We start from the raw sequence: 17215 nt of genomic DNA on the forward strand, positions 1-17215 counted from the left end.
ACTTGTAGATAGACCTAAACTCCAGTTTCTGGATCTGGTATTTATGTTGAATAATTACATGTAGACAATCAAATGGAAATTAAATAATCAAATCCAATCATTTTTAATTGTTTGACTCTTACATGTACATGTCTTCAGCATTTTTGAGTTCTATGGCCAAAGAAGCAAACGGTCATTTGCATATAGAGGTAACTTATTACACATGAATAAGTAATTAGTATTCTGAAACACTATCACAATCATGTTTGTCTACTTATTTGAATGTATCTGTATGCTTATCTGTGTATAAATGTTTAAACTTTGGAAGTTTATTCTTTCCGTTTGAGGGAGATTATTTCTCTAGAGATGGTTTAATATTACCTCAATTATTTTGAGTCAGTCTTGTTAGTTGAGATGTTATTTAGGCTAGGAATGTCTGTATTGATCAAGGGACAAAATTCATGTTTAGTTTCTTTTCATAGTGTGAAAAGCAAGGGATTCCCATTAAGTGCCATTGTATACTCATTGATAAGTGAAGTGACCATCTGGGTCACAGTGGCATCTATCTTTGCAATATAAATCCCTGTGGCTATATATGAAAGGCGCGTTCAGATTTGCATGTGCACATAAAAGCAGGGATAGTCTTCATGCTGTTATTGGCCTAATTTTAGTATAAACGATTTAAGGTGCTGCTTGAAGTTTTGTTCTCCTTGGTATAAATTTAGCAGTAAATGTAATCATTTGCCTGCTGCTCTAGCAGTTTAGAATGTAGAAGTGTAATGTGAAGAATTTTAATCCACATTACTTATGTGTTATAGAAAAGCATATATCTTCTGATATCATACATCTAAATATTAGTCTGTAATAAATATTCAAAATGAAATCCTGACTTTGGGGATTTGGATTCATTATTAAATATAAAAATGAGTTCAGCAATTGTTTAAAATTGGTTTTCCCAAATGTAATAAAAATACCTAAAGCATAAATTTGTTGTGCAAAAGTTGAATACATATGTACGTCTTCTATTAGGACTGAATACCTGGAATGAGTTCACTAAATACTTGCTGTGCTGAAAGAAAACAGCATCACAGTAGCTAATTTTCCAGATAAAGCATTAGGTAGTTTTTTTTAATAAAATTTTTTCATTTATAATCTAGAAAGTTATCTATAATTACCCTTCAAAATGAAGCTTTAAAAACTGTACATTTCTTTAAGGTATTTTTAATTGGTATTACCCATCAAGTATTAATTTTAAAACTTAACGGAAGTTTTTAATATTTGTTTTTCTTTGAAAGAGGCTGTTAAATGATTGGTCTTAGTCTCAAATTAGCTGGGAATTTAGCTCTCTGACAAATGACCCAAAGAGCTGTGAATACTTTTAAGTAGAGATAACTAATGAAACCATGTGCAGGCTGAATTCATCAACATGTTTTTAGGTATTAATTTTTTTTAACCAGGACAACAAACACTGTTTTAGAGTCCCAAAAGTAAGGATTTAATTCTTAGAAACTAAACTTAGCTAGAGAGAAATCATTGCATGTCTAAGATCGTATACATTAGCAAAATGTCTCAATAAATGTTTTTCATGAATAGTGATGTATAAGCATTCAGGGTTTCTCTTTAAATGTGCCTAAAGCAGTTTGATAAGACAAATAAATATCTCAATGCCTAATTTCCTAGGAAAAAGACAAATGAATTGCATGTAAAAGTTTTGCTCTCTGATGTTAACAACTGAGGTTAAAATTTTAAGTCTAGAGATATTCAAGTGAAAATTAATATTTTCATGCATCATGCTTCCACACTGAGTCAATTAATTTATTCTATGTATGTCCCACCTGATTGAACAGTAGTGATATAATAAACCTTTCATTTGGATTTGCCTCACATTTATCTAAATACATAATTCAAATATGGATTAATTAATAATTAAATAATTAATAAGGATTAATTATTATTTCAGTTAACCATTATTTGACATAATGTTTGGAGTTTGGGTTTTTATTCTGATTGTCTGTTGAGTGAGTGTGGGAGAGAGAGACTGAGAGAAAGTTTGTGTGTGTGTGTGTGTGTGTGTGTGTGTGTGTGTGTGTGTGTGTTGGCCTTAAGAACTTCGAAGAGTAAATCACTTAACATCTTATCTCAGTCTGCTGTAAAAGAGATGAGAAGGGGTCCAGATGTTTACTTTTAGTAACCTGGCTTTTAAAAAAGAATTTATAACAGCTCCTGCTACAAGGCTTTGCATCATAGGCTCTCTGCTTCCTGTCTGACTTCATCTTCCACTTTCTTCATTGCTCAGTCTGTTCCTGCCACACTATCTGGATTACTTGTCTACAGATATGCCAAAGACGCTTTCACCCCAGGGCCTTTGCACTTGTTGATTTCTCTACAAGAATTATTCTTCCCCAGATAGTCATAGTTTCATTGACCTCCTTATAATCTCTGCTCAATGCCACCTGAACATTTTGATAAAATTATAACACCTCCAGCACTGGTCTGCCACACACATGATCATATATACTGACATTCTCTACCCCCTTGCTATGATTCAGAATCACCTTTTTCTTTTGGAATGGATTATTCATAAGTGGTGCTGTGCACTGGGTAACACATCACACCAATTGTTCTACTATTTGTGATGCCAAGTTTGATCAGAGAAACCATATTGTAAAAGCCTGATTCATCATATTGATTATTATATATTTTTGGCATGGTGCACATTAGTCTTTGATAAATTTCTTTAGTTTTGGCATAATATGTCCCAGACTCATCTTTTATGTTTTCTGTTTCAAAAGTAGAATAAACCATTCAACTCCAAGGAGCATTAGATGTTTTTAGCAGATAATGGTATTTAGAGAACACATTTGGATACTAGGGGTGCTAATTGTTATTGGGTTTTCATTGCTTCTAAGCATTTTCAGCAGGTAGAACTAGGAAATTCAATAGTTTTGAAAAAATCATGAGTTATGGTATACTTTTAATTCTGATTTAGCATCAAAGGATCTTAACGCTGAATGTTTTTGAATTTATACTTGTACCCCTTTTCTCTTACATGAAAAATCTTGGCCTTACCAATATTAAAATACTTATTTGCTCTATCCTATAATATATATAGCTACAAATTAATAATAAAATAGTATTAGTAAAATTAAGACTAATGAATGAAATAAAACATTTTTTGCTGGTCTATTTATCCTTAAATTATATTCTGTAGTTGGTATACAAACACAATACTGTGTTAAGTCACTTGAAGTAGTTCTTTTGTCAATGTGGTTATGTATCCAGTTCATTTGTTTCAATTTATTTCCAGTTCTTGTATCTACTGTATTTTATTTCTATCTGTCCTACCCATTCTTTGTTCTTCTGTTTCTCCTTTTCTGCCCTCTTTTGGATTAATATAGTATTTTTTTGTAATCTATTCCATCCCCTCTATTATCTTTTTAAGCTATACCTCTGCGCTGTTTTTCAGTGGTTGCTCTAGAGATAACAATATGCTTCTTTAACTTTTCACAGTCTACAATAGTATACTAGTTTAAAATAATACATAAATATTACCATGGCCTAACTTCCATTTACCCCTCTATTTCTATGTGCTCTTATTATCATATGTGGTAGTCTACATAAGATATAAATTCAATAATATATTATATTTTTCCTAATTTTGATGTTATTATTTTTGTAATCAATAGTGTCATAAAGAAATTTTCTTTTATATATTTATATTTCATGTTTATGCACATATTTACTTCTGTTTCTCTGTATTTCTTCCTGCACATCTCGGCTTCCATCTAGTATCTTTTCCTTCAGTTTCAGAACTTCATTTAGCACTCGTGGTTGTTGAAGCCTGTTGCAGATAAATTATGTCAGGTTTTGCTTGTCTTAAAATGTCTTTATTTTGCTTACCTTCTTGAGTGGTATTTTCTCTGGATATGGAAGTTTAGGTTGACTTTTTTCCTCCCCATTTAGCATTTGAGAGAGTTCCACTGTCTTGTATTTTCCATTGTTTCTGATAAAAAGTTGGCTGTCATGCTTACAGTTGTTTTCTCTGTACAGAATATCTTCAGCTGGGGGATGATTAGGGACAGAGAGGTATACTCTTAGGATTTTCTTTGGCTTTCATAAGTTTTATTATATGTTCCCTGATAAGGTTTTCTATGTATTTATCCTGCTTGAGGGTCATTACATTTCTTTGATCTGTAGGTTTATGCCTTTCATCAATTCTAGGAAATTCTTAGCCATTATTTTTTTCAAAATTTTCTTCCCCATTCTTTCTTCTCTCTTCTGGGACACCAATTACTCATGTGACAGACCGTTAGATATTGTCCCACTGGTCTCAGATTCTCTTTAGTTGTTTGTTTCTTTGCTTTTCAATTTGAACAATTTCTATTCTCCTACCTTCAAGTTCAGTGAGTTTTTCTTCTGCTATGTTCAGTATATTTTTACATGAATCAAAAACATTCTTTATATCTGATATTGCATTTTTGTCCCTAGTTTTTCAATTTTGTTCTTATTCAAAGTTTCCATATTTCTGTGGATATTCACTATATTTTTATGCATGCTGTCCACCTTTCTCATTAGAACTTTTAACATTTTTATCATAGTTATTTTAAAGTCCTTGTTTATTAATTGTAGATTTGCCTATATTAACTGTATTTTCCATTGATTATGGGTCATATTCTCCTGCTTCTTTGTGTGTACCATAATTTGTGATTTTATTCTGGACACTGTCATAAAAAATAGAGACTAATCTAGATAATATTTACCTCTAGAAAGATGTGTACCCTTCCTCTGTCATGTTGCTGATTTGTGGTTGAGCTGGGTCTTGGTTTGTTGCCATCTTAGTTATTTTTAGTTCACTACTGGTTTCCAAAATTTTGAGAGTAAGATCAGGGATTTTCCTTTAGCAGAGCTCTCTTTCTTTTCCTTTTTCTGTCTCTGTCTCTGTCTCTCTCTCCTTTACAACCCACCTATGAGCTTCTTGGTTGCAGGGGAGTTCTCTTTGCTATTCAGCTACCAGGACCATACCTTCCCTATGCCCACCAACCACCACTTTCTGTACTTTGAGAGACCTATTTCCATATTGATCTCCTGCCTATAGCCTCTGACTGGCCCTGTTCCTTGAACTCTCAGAAGGCCCCATGAGTCTTGGAGAGCTCTTTCTCAGTTCTCTTCCTCCCAGGTTTCAACAGGCTACTGACATGTGGTTCAAGAAGGCCCTGTGTCCCTCAGAGCTGTTTTTCTCATTCCTCTTGCCATTCCCCAAATCTTCAATAGGCTGCTTCCTTTCCCTTAGGGAAGGCCCCATGTGTCTTTGAAAAGGTAATTATTTCACTACCCTCCTGATTTTCTCCCTAGCCTTCAATTGACTACTTCTTTGGTCTCAAGGAAAATGTCATGTACTATGTAGGGGTCTCTCTCAGCTTTCCTGCTATGTCTCCAGCTTTTGGGAGGGTTCTGCCTTGCACTTAGTGAAGGCAGTTTTAGCCTTCATATCTTACTATTATGAAGTATGAGTTAGATGTTTCATTAAATGCCAACTATATGTCTGAATCTCAAAAAAATAAAGGTACATAGCTATTTGCAAAATAAATATTAACAGTGTGTATATAGTCACTAACATTTTGCAGATGCCATAAGAGAATGAAGAAGAAAAAAAAATTGAAGGTGAATTTATCAGGCAAACTCAGTACTTCCCTTCATGACATTAACTGAATATCCATATGGTGTGTTGTCTCCACTGTAAGGTGGAACATTTATAGGTTGAGCTTCCATTAGAAAAAAGTATATGGAACTTATATTTCAGCTCAAAATATTTCAGTTTTTTTTAAAAGCAGAGGATAACACAGATTCTTTTATATATTATATATGTATATATATATGTATATATATCTTTCTCTCTGTGTGTGTATATGTATGTATATATGTATATGTTTGTATATGTATATATTGCTGAGAGTTGCACATAGTCCTATTATACTGTTAGTATTAAATATGTAAGGACTACTAACTTGTCCTTTTACTAAAAAAAATGAGGTAAACCTTTCAAGAATTTCTGACATTCAGAGAGAGAGAGAGAATAGTAGGTGCCTTCTCTTCACTCTGTACCTCCAGTTGCTACAGGAAATCTTCACCCAAAGAGCCTATTGTGTTCTCAAGTCAAAATTCTTTCCTGGTATTTGTGATTTCCTGGACCTCTTGAATTGTCTTGTGTTTGTTTCCTTGTGTATCTGTGCTTTGTATATAATTTTAAATTTGAATCACTGTTCACTGTTGCACAAAGCATGAAGGTTTAGTAAACTCTTTTTTAAAGTGGAGATATAAATAAATCAGCTATCTGTGTTTGAAAAGTCTAAACCAAAGTGCAGTTGTATGCTTCAGCTTGTCAATGGATATTTATGAGGTGAGCATAATACTATTACAGTTATAGCAGCGAAATATATCCTGTGCAGATAGCTAGTAAAGGAGCTTGCAAATGTTAATGCCTGCAGAATTTTAATGCTCAAGAGATGGGAAATGTGGTACTTGCTCTGGCTAATGCTACTCTGGTCACAGTGAAAATGAATTGGCAAAATCAGTTTTCAAATATTGCAACAGAGTTGGGTCTATATACTTAACCAACAGCAAATACATTGGTTCCTACTGTTGTCTAGTTTTTATCTCTTGGTTTAGTTAACTGAAGAACAGTTACAGCACTGGACATTTTTATTTTGGGCACCAACTTTCCACTCCTACTTATTATGAGACCTAAGAGAAGGTATTGACAACAATGAAACGTCAATTAACCTCTTACTCTAATAGATACTTGGTGTTGCCTGAAAAATCACTTAAGTGGAGTTAAAACTGACAGGTTCTAATTGTGAGTTTAGCCTTTGTTATGACCAGAGTTCTGTTTGTGATGTATCCTTGGTATATTCTCTTCCTTCTTATACTGATGGAAGGTGAGTAATGGAGTAAAGCCTCTGCACAGACCTCTGCTCTAAGAGATGGATTGGGATATAAATACATTTATAGTTTATAAAGAATCATATTGTGCTTATTTTTCCTAGCAGTCAAAGAAAATGAAGTTAAGCTCTCAGTCTTTAGACCTAGGGGATTTATTCTTGCAGAACTTTTGGGATTGTATGGAATAGTATAGTTTCAGCAAGCTTTCATGTATAAGCTTCAAATTCATATTAATTATCTGTGTTAACTTAGTTAAGATTAAATTCAAATTAATCGTCATTTGACATCAGCTATCTGAACAGTACCTCAGTAAGTCCTACCAGAATAAGAAAAGATAACAAAGAAGGGAATTAGACATGATATGATCTTTTGTATAAGGTAGAGGTTGAGGTAGTACATTTGTTGGAGGGTTTTAAAGGTTTAGATGAGTGTGAAGTCTTTGTGATTAAGAAAGCTGAGAATTAAGAAATATATATTAGTTCCCACTTACTTATACCTAATCTACCTGTAGAGAAATATTGAGAAAAAATATACAATAAAACTTAAGGATAAAAATAGAGAAGTAAACATGGGCCAAAGTTAAGATAGCTATACCAGAAAATGTACACTAAGAGTAGCAATGCTTTTAGAACATGATGTAAATCTGAGCTTTTTGAAAGTCAAGGCACAAAGAGAAAGGCTGAGTTACATAATTGGCATTATATAATAAAAGGGAAGCACATGAGCTTACCAGAAGTGACATGCTTTTTCCTAGCTAGCTCTGAACTCTCAGAATTGATCCCTTAATATCAACATCTTCAATAGCAATTTTCCAAAATACAAAATTCTCTGTATGTAACCAAAATTCATGTGAGTTCTAGATGCGACCAAAAGTTGATAAGGGATGTTGAAAGGGATAATGCTGTAATGTTGAAAGGGATAATGACCAAAAGTTGAAAGGGATAATGCTGTAATGTTGTCATAGATTGATTTAGGAAGGTATTTCTAAAGAAAAGTAAAGAAACCAAGTCCAGGTATATTGATAGTTTACTGGTGATCTGGCTTCACCTAAGTATGAATAGCTTGAATAATAGGTATCAAACCACATTTTTAGGGTCAACAAAAAAAAATATTATACTGAACTGCAATTTTAAAGGGTAGATGAGAGTGCATCTTCTTGGTTTGGATTTGGGGAGGCTTGCATGTGCCTGCTTGCTCCATTCTTGTGCACCATTCCAGCCATAGTGGTCCCCAATGCACCTTGTAGAACCCCCAGGACTTCGTGGACTATAATATGAAAAACAAAAAAACCACTGACCTAGAGAAATCGATGGCTAGCATTTCATTTAGAACTCACTTTCAAAGATAGTTTTGCCAACAGATCTGGAGAGAAAGCATTCAAAAATTATTATTGATAAGTGCCTGAGGTATAAATATTCTATGTTGTTGACTGAGTGCAGATATATATGTGTGTGTATATATAAATACATACATATATATATATATATATATATATATATATATAAATACATATATATATATATATACCCTAGATACTGTGCATGTCATTAGAAAGTTTGATGTTGTATGAAAATTAAAGATTTACGTTATATTTTTATTTAAATATAGTCAACTCCAGTATGCACAGGGCTTGAGGTAGGCCATGTGTGCACATGTACACACACATGCGTGCATGCATGCACACACACATATACTTTTTAAAATAAGATTGCTGATTGCAGCCTGGACAAATGCTTGAGAAAGCATTTTATGAAAACTCTTAGAACTGTGTACCATAAAAATGAAAATGCTGACTGTGGATTATAAAATTTATTAATCAGTGGCTTCTGCCATACTCACGCACTCTTGAGTAGAACTGCATACACGTGGGTTCATCAGGATATTAACTGTAAAAGACAACCTAGAGACAAGTAAATGAGTTGACCTATGGGAACAATGAATGCTGAAGAACTTTGGTATAGTTGGTAGATGGTGGTGATTCCTGAGAGTAGTCAATTGGTTCCTGTAATGACTTTTTTTTTTTAATTCTTTTTTTCTCACTTGTCTTTCTTTTTATACATATTTTATTTATTTATTTATTTATTTATTTATTTATTTATTTATTTATTTATTTATTTATTTTTGGCTGTGTTGGGTCTTCATTTCTGTGCGAGGGCTTTCTCTAGTTGTGGCAAGTGGGGGCCACTCTTCATCGTGGTGTGCGGGCCTCTCACTATCGCGGCCTCTCTTGTTGCGGAGCACAGGCTCCAGACGCGCAGGCTCAGTAATTGTGGCTCACGGGCCCAGTTGCTCCGCAGCATGTGGGATCTTCCCAGACCAGGGCTCGAACCCGTGTCCCCTGCATTGGCAGGCAGATTCTCAACCACTGCGCCACCAGCGAAGCCCCCCCATAATGACTTTTAAAAACATAAATATAGATGTGTAGAAAAGACTGCATTTTTGCTGATTGAATTTGGTCTTTGAAAACTTATTTTTAAGCTATCAAATATATAAATATACAGAAAAGATATAAAATAGAATGTAAGAAATAATATGCAGTTCCACTACTCATAGCATGTTTGGTGTAGTCTCTTAGTCTTGTCTTTTACTCTTTCGATATACATTGCATAATTATAATTACATATATATACAAGTTGGCATTTTTTCACTTATCATTTCCCTACATCTTTAAAATTTTTTTTAAATTTCTATTTTAATGGCTACATAACCGTTAGATAGATTAATCATAATTTAATTATTCTCTGATTGTGAGACAGAAATAAATATTAATTTACTGATTATATTTTTCACATTATAAAAACCCCATGGTAAACATTTTGAAATCTTTGTCTAGATACTTTACTTTACAGATACTTTGCTGAATTCCCAACATGAAATTACTGAGTCAAGGAATATAAGCTTTTAAAGACTATTATTACATATGTTGCTTATATATAGTTTTTGCCAATTTATATTTTCCCTAGCAATGCATGAGAGTTCTTTTCTTGCCACAGAAGCTCACTAATTAGGTAATGTGCTCAATATAAGGTTGCATAAGATGGTTTACATTCAATGGGAGGCAGTTTTATTCCTTTTAAACCATAATTTTTATTAGGCAAATAAAATGTCATACCCAGATTACAATACAATGATATCAATTATTAATATATAAATAATTCTAATATTCTACAGCTTATTTTAAGTAGGTAAATATGCCAATAGTAATCTTGCTTACAGTTAATTTGCCTGGTTGTTTAATATACTGAGAAGGTAAATTATAACCTGGTCAGTCATTATCTGAATTATCACAATTTTTAAATTAATGTACTTTAAATGTACTTGGCTATAATCTAAAGTCAGTAGTTAAATTCTATTTGTTCTACCTAAATTTAATTTTTTTAATATTTAAGGAATTTTACTCCTAATCTCTATGTCATACAAAATGGATAAATTTTACAATTATTTCATTGCATCCAAGGAATTCTATATTCCCAAGGCAAAAGAATGGAATACATACATAGTTCATTTTTAAACTAATGCAGTCCTAAGGATACTCATTTAATTCAATTTTACATTGACTATATGTTCTTATTGTTGAAATTTATGACCTAGTGACTTATACGGCATGATATCAAATTCAGGTTGGTTGAAGTGATTGCCTAATTGAATAAATAATATGGGCATTACATAAAGCATCACGACAACAGTATACTTTGATTTTACCCATAACTTAGATGCATGATTAGAGCATGATTTTAAGTCAAGAAAATTATTTTAAAAAATATTTAATTAAAAATTTGAAAATATAGAGAAAATTAATGTTATTTCTCCACATCAATAATTATGCTTTATATTGCATGTTTTATTATTCCCTAAACACTTATGCCACCTGAATTCAAATTTTTTGAATTATTTTGCAAAATATAAAGCAAACATAATGTTACACATTTGTTTTAACTCTTGCTAGCAGAAATCTTGTGTTCATTTGTTTTAGCATATTACAAGTTTAGTGGTTTATTTTAGAGACTATATAGTCCTGTTACCTGATACTAGTATTAACCTCTATATAGAGAATAAAGTATTAAAATTATGTCTCTATGTATATTTCTGTATATTTAGGTTGCATTGAATGGTTTATTATTAACCTATTCAATTAACTTTTTAAAAATATTCAGAGCTTGTATTATTTGTAATTAAAGTGAAATAGTCTCAGAAAAATAAACACTATTACTACTAATATTTTCCATTCTGTACCAGCTGATGATGAGTTGTATGCTCAAGTTATTTTACATTGCTTTACTTGTTACCTTGATAACATACCTTTATTGTATAGGCATTGTAAGCATGAGGATATGGCAGACCTGTAAACCCTGTCATATCCCATTTCCTGTGAATAAAAATTGCTCTGCTGTGTTCTGGCCTAGACTGCTTGCCATGATATCAATGGCAGCCTAACATTCTTGACCTTAAACATAATTGGCATTATATTGATGCATTTTGTAAGATAGTATTGAGCAGTATTCAAAGGGCCACAGACTCCTAATCACAGCCACTTGCAACCATGATATGTTGCCTTGATTTTAGAATATTCTGGTAAGTGGATGGTAGCAGCTAGCATGAAATAATCCCCTGGGAGTAAGGTGCCTGATGGAATACTAAATAAAAATTTCCTTTGGCCAATAGTTTCTTTTTTTCTTGATTATTCTTTATCTATCTTTTCTCTTTAGAACTACTCTTTTCTATTTTCTCCATATTCTCTCCTTTTCCACTGTTGTATTTTTCTCCTTTGTAATCTCTTTTTCCCTCTCTCAAATTCATACTTTTTCTATCTTCCCATTTTTAAGGTCTGGCTTCTCCCCCAGTAGAGGTCTAGTCATTACGTATTAATTCTTTTATACATCATCCATCCATTCACTTGTTTCTAAGTGAGTATTTATAACACGTCTGCTCTATGTTAGACACTGCGCAATGACATCGTAGAGGGGAGATGGATAATAACTATCTGCTTTTTAATTGCAAGTTTACTATGTGCCAGGTACTGTTCTAAGTGCTTTATAGATCTATATTAACAGACTTAATCTTTATAACAGTCCTAAGAATAGGTCCAATTTTTTTTAATTGTGATTAGTCACTTATTTCTTATTTATTTATTTATTTGTTTGTTTTTGGTTGCATTGGGTCTTCATTGCTGCACGTGGGCTTTCTCAAGTTGTGGCGAGCAGGGGCTACTCTGTTGTGGTGCACGGGTTTCTCATTGTGGTGGCTTCTCTTGTTGCGGAGCATGGGTTCTAGGCATGCGGGCTTCAGTAGTTGTGGCACGTGGGCTCAGTAGTTGTGGCGCACGGGCTCTAGAGTGCAGGCTCAGTAGTTGTGGTGCACGGGCTTAGTTGCTCCGCGGCATGTGGGATCTTCCCAGACCAGGGCTCCAACCTGTGTCCCCTGAATTGGCAGGCGGATTCTTAACCACTGTGCCACCTGGGAAGTCACGAATAGGTCCAGTTTTTAATCCCCATTTTATTGATGAAGAAACCATAAGTTGTTCATGGTCACAAGGTTAATAAATAACAGAGCTGGGATACATATTCAGGCTTTGGAGCTCTCAGATTTAACCACTGTTACTTTTCCTTTTGATCTTGAAGCAAACAATTATGGTGTAATGTAGTTTGGCTGTGGTAGAGATGCAATTTGGGGGAAGGAGCCCCATGACTGGGAGAGCTGGGAAAGGCTTAACAGTGGAAGTAACTTTGGAATAGAACTCCTCTAAGTTACCAACTTCTAAATTCTTGTAAAATAAAACATTATCAGATCTTGAAAAAAATGAAAAACACTGAGTCCATGATTAGGAGGTGAGGAGATATTTGGTTGTTTTTGTCAATGTGTGTGCTAAAACACGGGGTGTATATTGCATGTACCAGGGTGTTTGGGTACTTGAATCAATAGACATGCGGCAGCTGATGATTAATACTTAATCCCAAGCTGAAGAGCTGAAGTAAGGACCTCAGGGTCAAAATCAATAGGGCTTTCTTCATTTGAGTTGCTAAATCTTTAATTAAACCACACTAAATGAAATAGAAAATAATTTAGGTCTGGAATAATTTAGGTGTTGAAGTGATTTTGAGAATTCAGGTGAACTATGAATTTCACTTTTTAAACCCTCCAATTGCATAAAATAAATGAATCAGAGTCACCAGATTAATCTGGTGTGTGGAACAGAAATGGTCCGAAAAAGAGCCTTATATCTAAATCTAGTTAATTAGTGATAAAATGCAAATAAAAGTAGAAATTCATGGTAACTTCTTTTCAAAATTATGCAGAAGAGAAAAAACTTTTACTTTTTGGGTCCATAATAAATACACAAGAAAAATGTCATTAATGCATATCTTTGTTGTCAAAATGTCATTCCTCATATACTTCCTCATATATTTGTTTGATTCTGGAAAATTGCCAGAAGATAATATTTTTAATATTCATCACTGTTTTAATATTCATAGTTAAAATCTATTTCTCATTGTATGTATAGTTATACTATCACAATGTCATGGCTTAGAAAGACTGATTTACTGATTTGCCCAAATATTTATTAATTATGTCATTTTTCTGCCCTCTGAAAAAAATTTTTAGGAAAGGGATATATCATGAAAATAACATTTTTAAATGTTTCCTTGGCACTTGATGCCAAATGTAGCTAATCTGGAGAAGAGCATCTTTTCACTTAATATTCATTCTAAAAATCTTCTCTGAAGGTTCTAGGTAATACAAAATTACAGTCTGAGTACATGACCTATGACCATTGCATTACCAAGGAATTTTTAGCTCATTCTAAGGTAGTCTTCTCCATGCTTTTCGCCCACTTCCTTTTGCACAGATATTATTTGTAGATATTAGGCACAAAGTAATAAATTTGACAATTATAGTAATAATGTTACCTCCAAAATTATTAGAAGACAGATAATTTGATGAATATTTGCCTTTTAGGCAAGAGTAAATGTAAACTAGTTTGCTTTTATGCTTTTCTGTTTTTTCATTAATTTCTGAAATTTCCAAATTTGTTGAACAGTCACTTTTGAGAGGAAAATAGACCAAAATCTTGTTTTTACATTCCAGGCTTTCTTCTCCAACAATATTTGTTGTTCCTTTTGAATGTACCATTTACACTGGATGTACCAGATATTTGAAACAAATGTATTGTTCACATTTAGAGGGAAATAAAGAGAAGTTCTAAAATATGAAGTTAGAGAGCAGATATGAGAAATAGGAAAATCTCAATAGGGTGATGATCTGGACCCTAAAGTAGAAAGCAATATGCTACCTTTTGGCTTATTAAGGAATCTAGACATGATTTATATAGTACATCTGCAATGTCACACCAAGGAGAGGGAAGAAGGGGATCTTTTATTACTAATTGGAAACTTTATTTTCAACTAATTCTTAGATTATTTATGATTACATATGAAACAATGTGTTTCCACAAGCTTCATTGAACTGCTAAGGAATTGGAATGGCAAACTCTCTTTGGAAATGTGGAATGCAAATAAAGTCACCATTTATAGAGACCACATAATGGTGGTGTGCAGTTGTGAGAAATGATCAACAACAGTGGACAAGATTGCTAATAAATCTCTTGCAAAAGCCTATTATAAAATGGAATCACAAAGAGATGGCATCTCTTCCCTTTCTCCCTGACTTCTTATCCTCTATCTCTTACAACTTCTTAAATACACTTCTCATGCATACATTTTAGAAGCACCAGTTTTATATCAGTTTTAAAAGCACCAGATTGTATAAATGGGACACTTCCATTTTAATACACTGTAGAAACATACAGGGTTGTGGCTTTGATATTTTTATTGCTCGGATAGTAATGCTATTCTTTAAATAGCAATAACAAAGTTCTGTTTTCTGTAGTGCTTTTTTCACTCTAATTTTACCATACCATTGTGTAGGTGAACTTGCTGTGGAAAAGATCTGAATGAACCATCATGCTTTGACCCAAAGAAAAAACCTTATGACTTCATGTTTCATCCTAACATTGACCTTACCTTGGGTAATCGTTTGTTATATCATAGTAGGAGAACTAGGTGTTCTCATGCTTTTTTTAAATAATTACTTCTGTATTTCAATAAGGATTTGTTTCTTTCCTAGGGCCGATGCATAAACTTCTCCCGAGTTCCCTCTCAGTAAAAGGAAAGCAGGAAGACCAAGAGGTACGAAGATGGTACATTTTCACGATGCCGATTTCCAACCAAAAGAAAACAAAGTGCATTTCAGAAGTTTTTGGAAGAGCAGCTTTATTCCTCTCAGTCAGGAAATGTCTTCTCTGCCTTCTGCTTTGCTTGCATCAAACATTTTTAAACTCTTGTTCTGCCATCTACATGGGAATTGATGAAACTTAATGGTAACACATGATTCAGGACATTAAAAATAAAAAGGAACTTTAATGTACATGCTGTGGTTTATACAAGAAAGTTTTTTTGAATGTGTAAAAGAGGAAAAAGTGAAAACAAAAGCATGAAGATGATATCAAAATAGAGAGCACAAAACAGTTGGCCCTGGTGAATCTTTAATGAAGAAAGGAGCATTTTACATGGAAACATGGCACTTGTGTGTTTACATGGCAAGATTGTTAGCCAAAGGCAGAGTATGAAATCTCCCACCAGGCTAAGCAAATAAAGGAGTCTATTGCCTTATAGCTGTGTCAGATCACAAAATCCTTCCAAGTCCCCTACCACGATGTGCCTTCCAGGAAGCTTCTGACTGGAAAATCTTGTCATTCTAACACTGAAAAGTGCACACGTATGACAAAATGTAGACAGGATGCCTCAAGGTATTGGTAGCAAGCAAGATTTTGCCCTTTAGTTTTTGAAGGCACCTTTCTTTCATTATGCACTTGGGAAAAGAAGAAAATTAATAGAGCATAATTCCACAGGAAGACGGCCTCTAACCAGAGATCTTCAATGAAGCTTAATGGACTCATGATTTGAGAACTTGTCCCTGGGATTGGTAGATTTACCCCTCTTTCTATGTTTAGGGCTTAGTAGTACATAAAGCAGTAATATCTGTAAACATACCTAGGAGTTTGTTTTGCTTTTAATTTAAAGGAAGCAGTAACCACAAAGCTTCCGCTCAGGGTATTTTCTTCCTCCAAGTCTCCAAGGGCTCTTCAGCGTCACAAGCCAGCAACTCTCTTTGCATGAAAATTTCAAAATTTAATTAATATAATTAAAGGCAACAGCAAGCAGCAGCCTGTGAAGATTTTGCTCATCTTTTTTATGCCTTTTGACATTGAATGACCTATTACTGTATGCGCATTACTTGGATTTTGAGGGGCACTCTACCTTGGTTGTGATTCAGTAGAGAGAAAAAAAAGGCCTCCTCTCCTCAATTTATAAATTAAATTTTCAGGAGGGTCTACCACCACAAAACATCGAAAATGTATGTATTATAATTTTTTTAGAAAAACCACCATCGTGTCACGTCAACGATGCCAAATTATGTTAGCGTGAGCGGAAACACTGTGGGGGAGGAAGGAGGCAGCAGCTGAAGAAAAAAACTCAAATGATCTAGTCACTTTCGATACTGTACTTCAGATGCGAAATGGATATTCGACTGGAAACCTGACAAAGCGCGCCTGCTTTGATGTGAACTGGTATAGACAATGACCAGTGGCTGGGTCAGTGGGATGTCTCTCTGCGAGCACAAAGGCTTATCAAATGACACTAAAAATAAGTTCAACAACCATCACATTGGAAGGGAGAAGGCGAACATTTCATGTTTGGCGGGCATGTGAGTGCACAAGATGGAAACAGTGATTTGGAGCATCCCAGTATAATTACCCCCATTGCGCGCTTAATGGAAATTTCAAAGGATGGGAGTGATTCTGATGGTTGGTGTCCAGATTTGTTGCACTGCTCCAATAAGCCTTGCTCACACACACAAATTTTTATACATAGATATATGTATACATGTATATCCTCTAGCTTGAATCTTTTGCTCAAGTTTATTTATGTCACTGGCTGGCTGGATCCAAAGTCATGTGTCTACATATTCATAAATAAAATTTTACCTGTGCCTCGGCTACCATTTTTCTTTAAGCCCACATGAACTCAAGCCTTGTTTGGTTGAATATTTAATTGTCTTGATTAGTTGCAGGGACAGAATTGTATCCAGTTCCAAAATGTCCATTATGTTCACAAATGGTAGTGTTGGTACTAATTATCCATGTTTGCAAGTGTGACTTGGAAACCAGATATATACCCATTGAGTTCTTGTAGGCCATTGTTCTACATCTGCATCTGGTGCAGGGCCTACGGCAATTTTC

General features: G+C 34.0%; 1 protein-coding gene across 2 annotated transcripts in view; it reads left to right on the forward strand.

Moving 5' to 3' along the window:
• ANTXR2 (ANTXR cell adhesion molecule 2) overlaps positions 1 to 16965 on the forward strand; it is a 160382-nt gene extending 143417 nt beyond the window's left edge. Inside the window, exons 17-18 of one of the 2 annotated variants that reach the window (XR_014243739.1) lie at positions 14841 to 14941; positions 15040 to 16965. Coding sequence is in view for 1 of the 2 variants with exons in the window: in XM_082389377.1 (XP_082245503.1) it covers positions 15040 to 15078 (39 nt within the window). In the remaining variant the exon portion in view is untranslated. The remainder of the gene's footprint in view (positions 1 to 14840; positions 14942 to 15039) is intronic. The other variant, XM_082389377.1, reaches the window with a different exon arrangement.
• The last annotated feature ends 250 nt before the right edge of the window (positions 16966 to 17215 follow it).

This window comes from Balaenoptera borealis, assembly GCF_965194805.1.
Source record: "Balaenoptera borealis genome assembly, chromosome: 4".
NCBI classification, from domain to species: domain Eukaryota; kingdom Metazoa; phylum Chordata; class Mammalia; order Artiodactyla; family Balaenopteridae; genus Balaenoptera; species Balaenoptera borealis.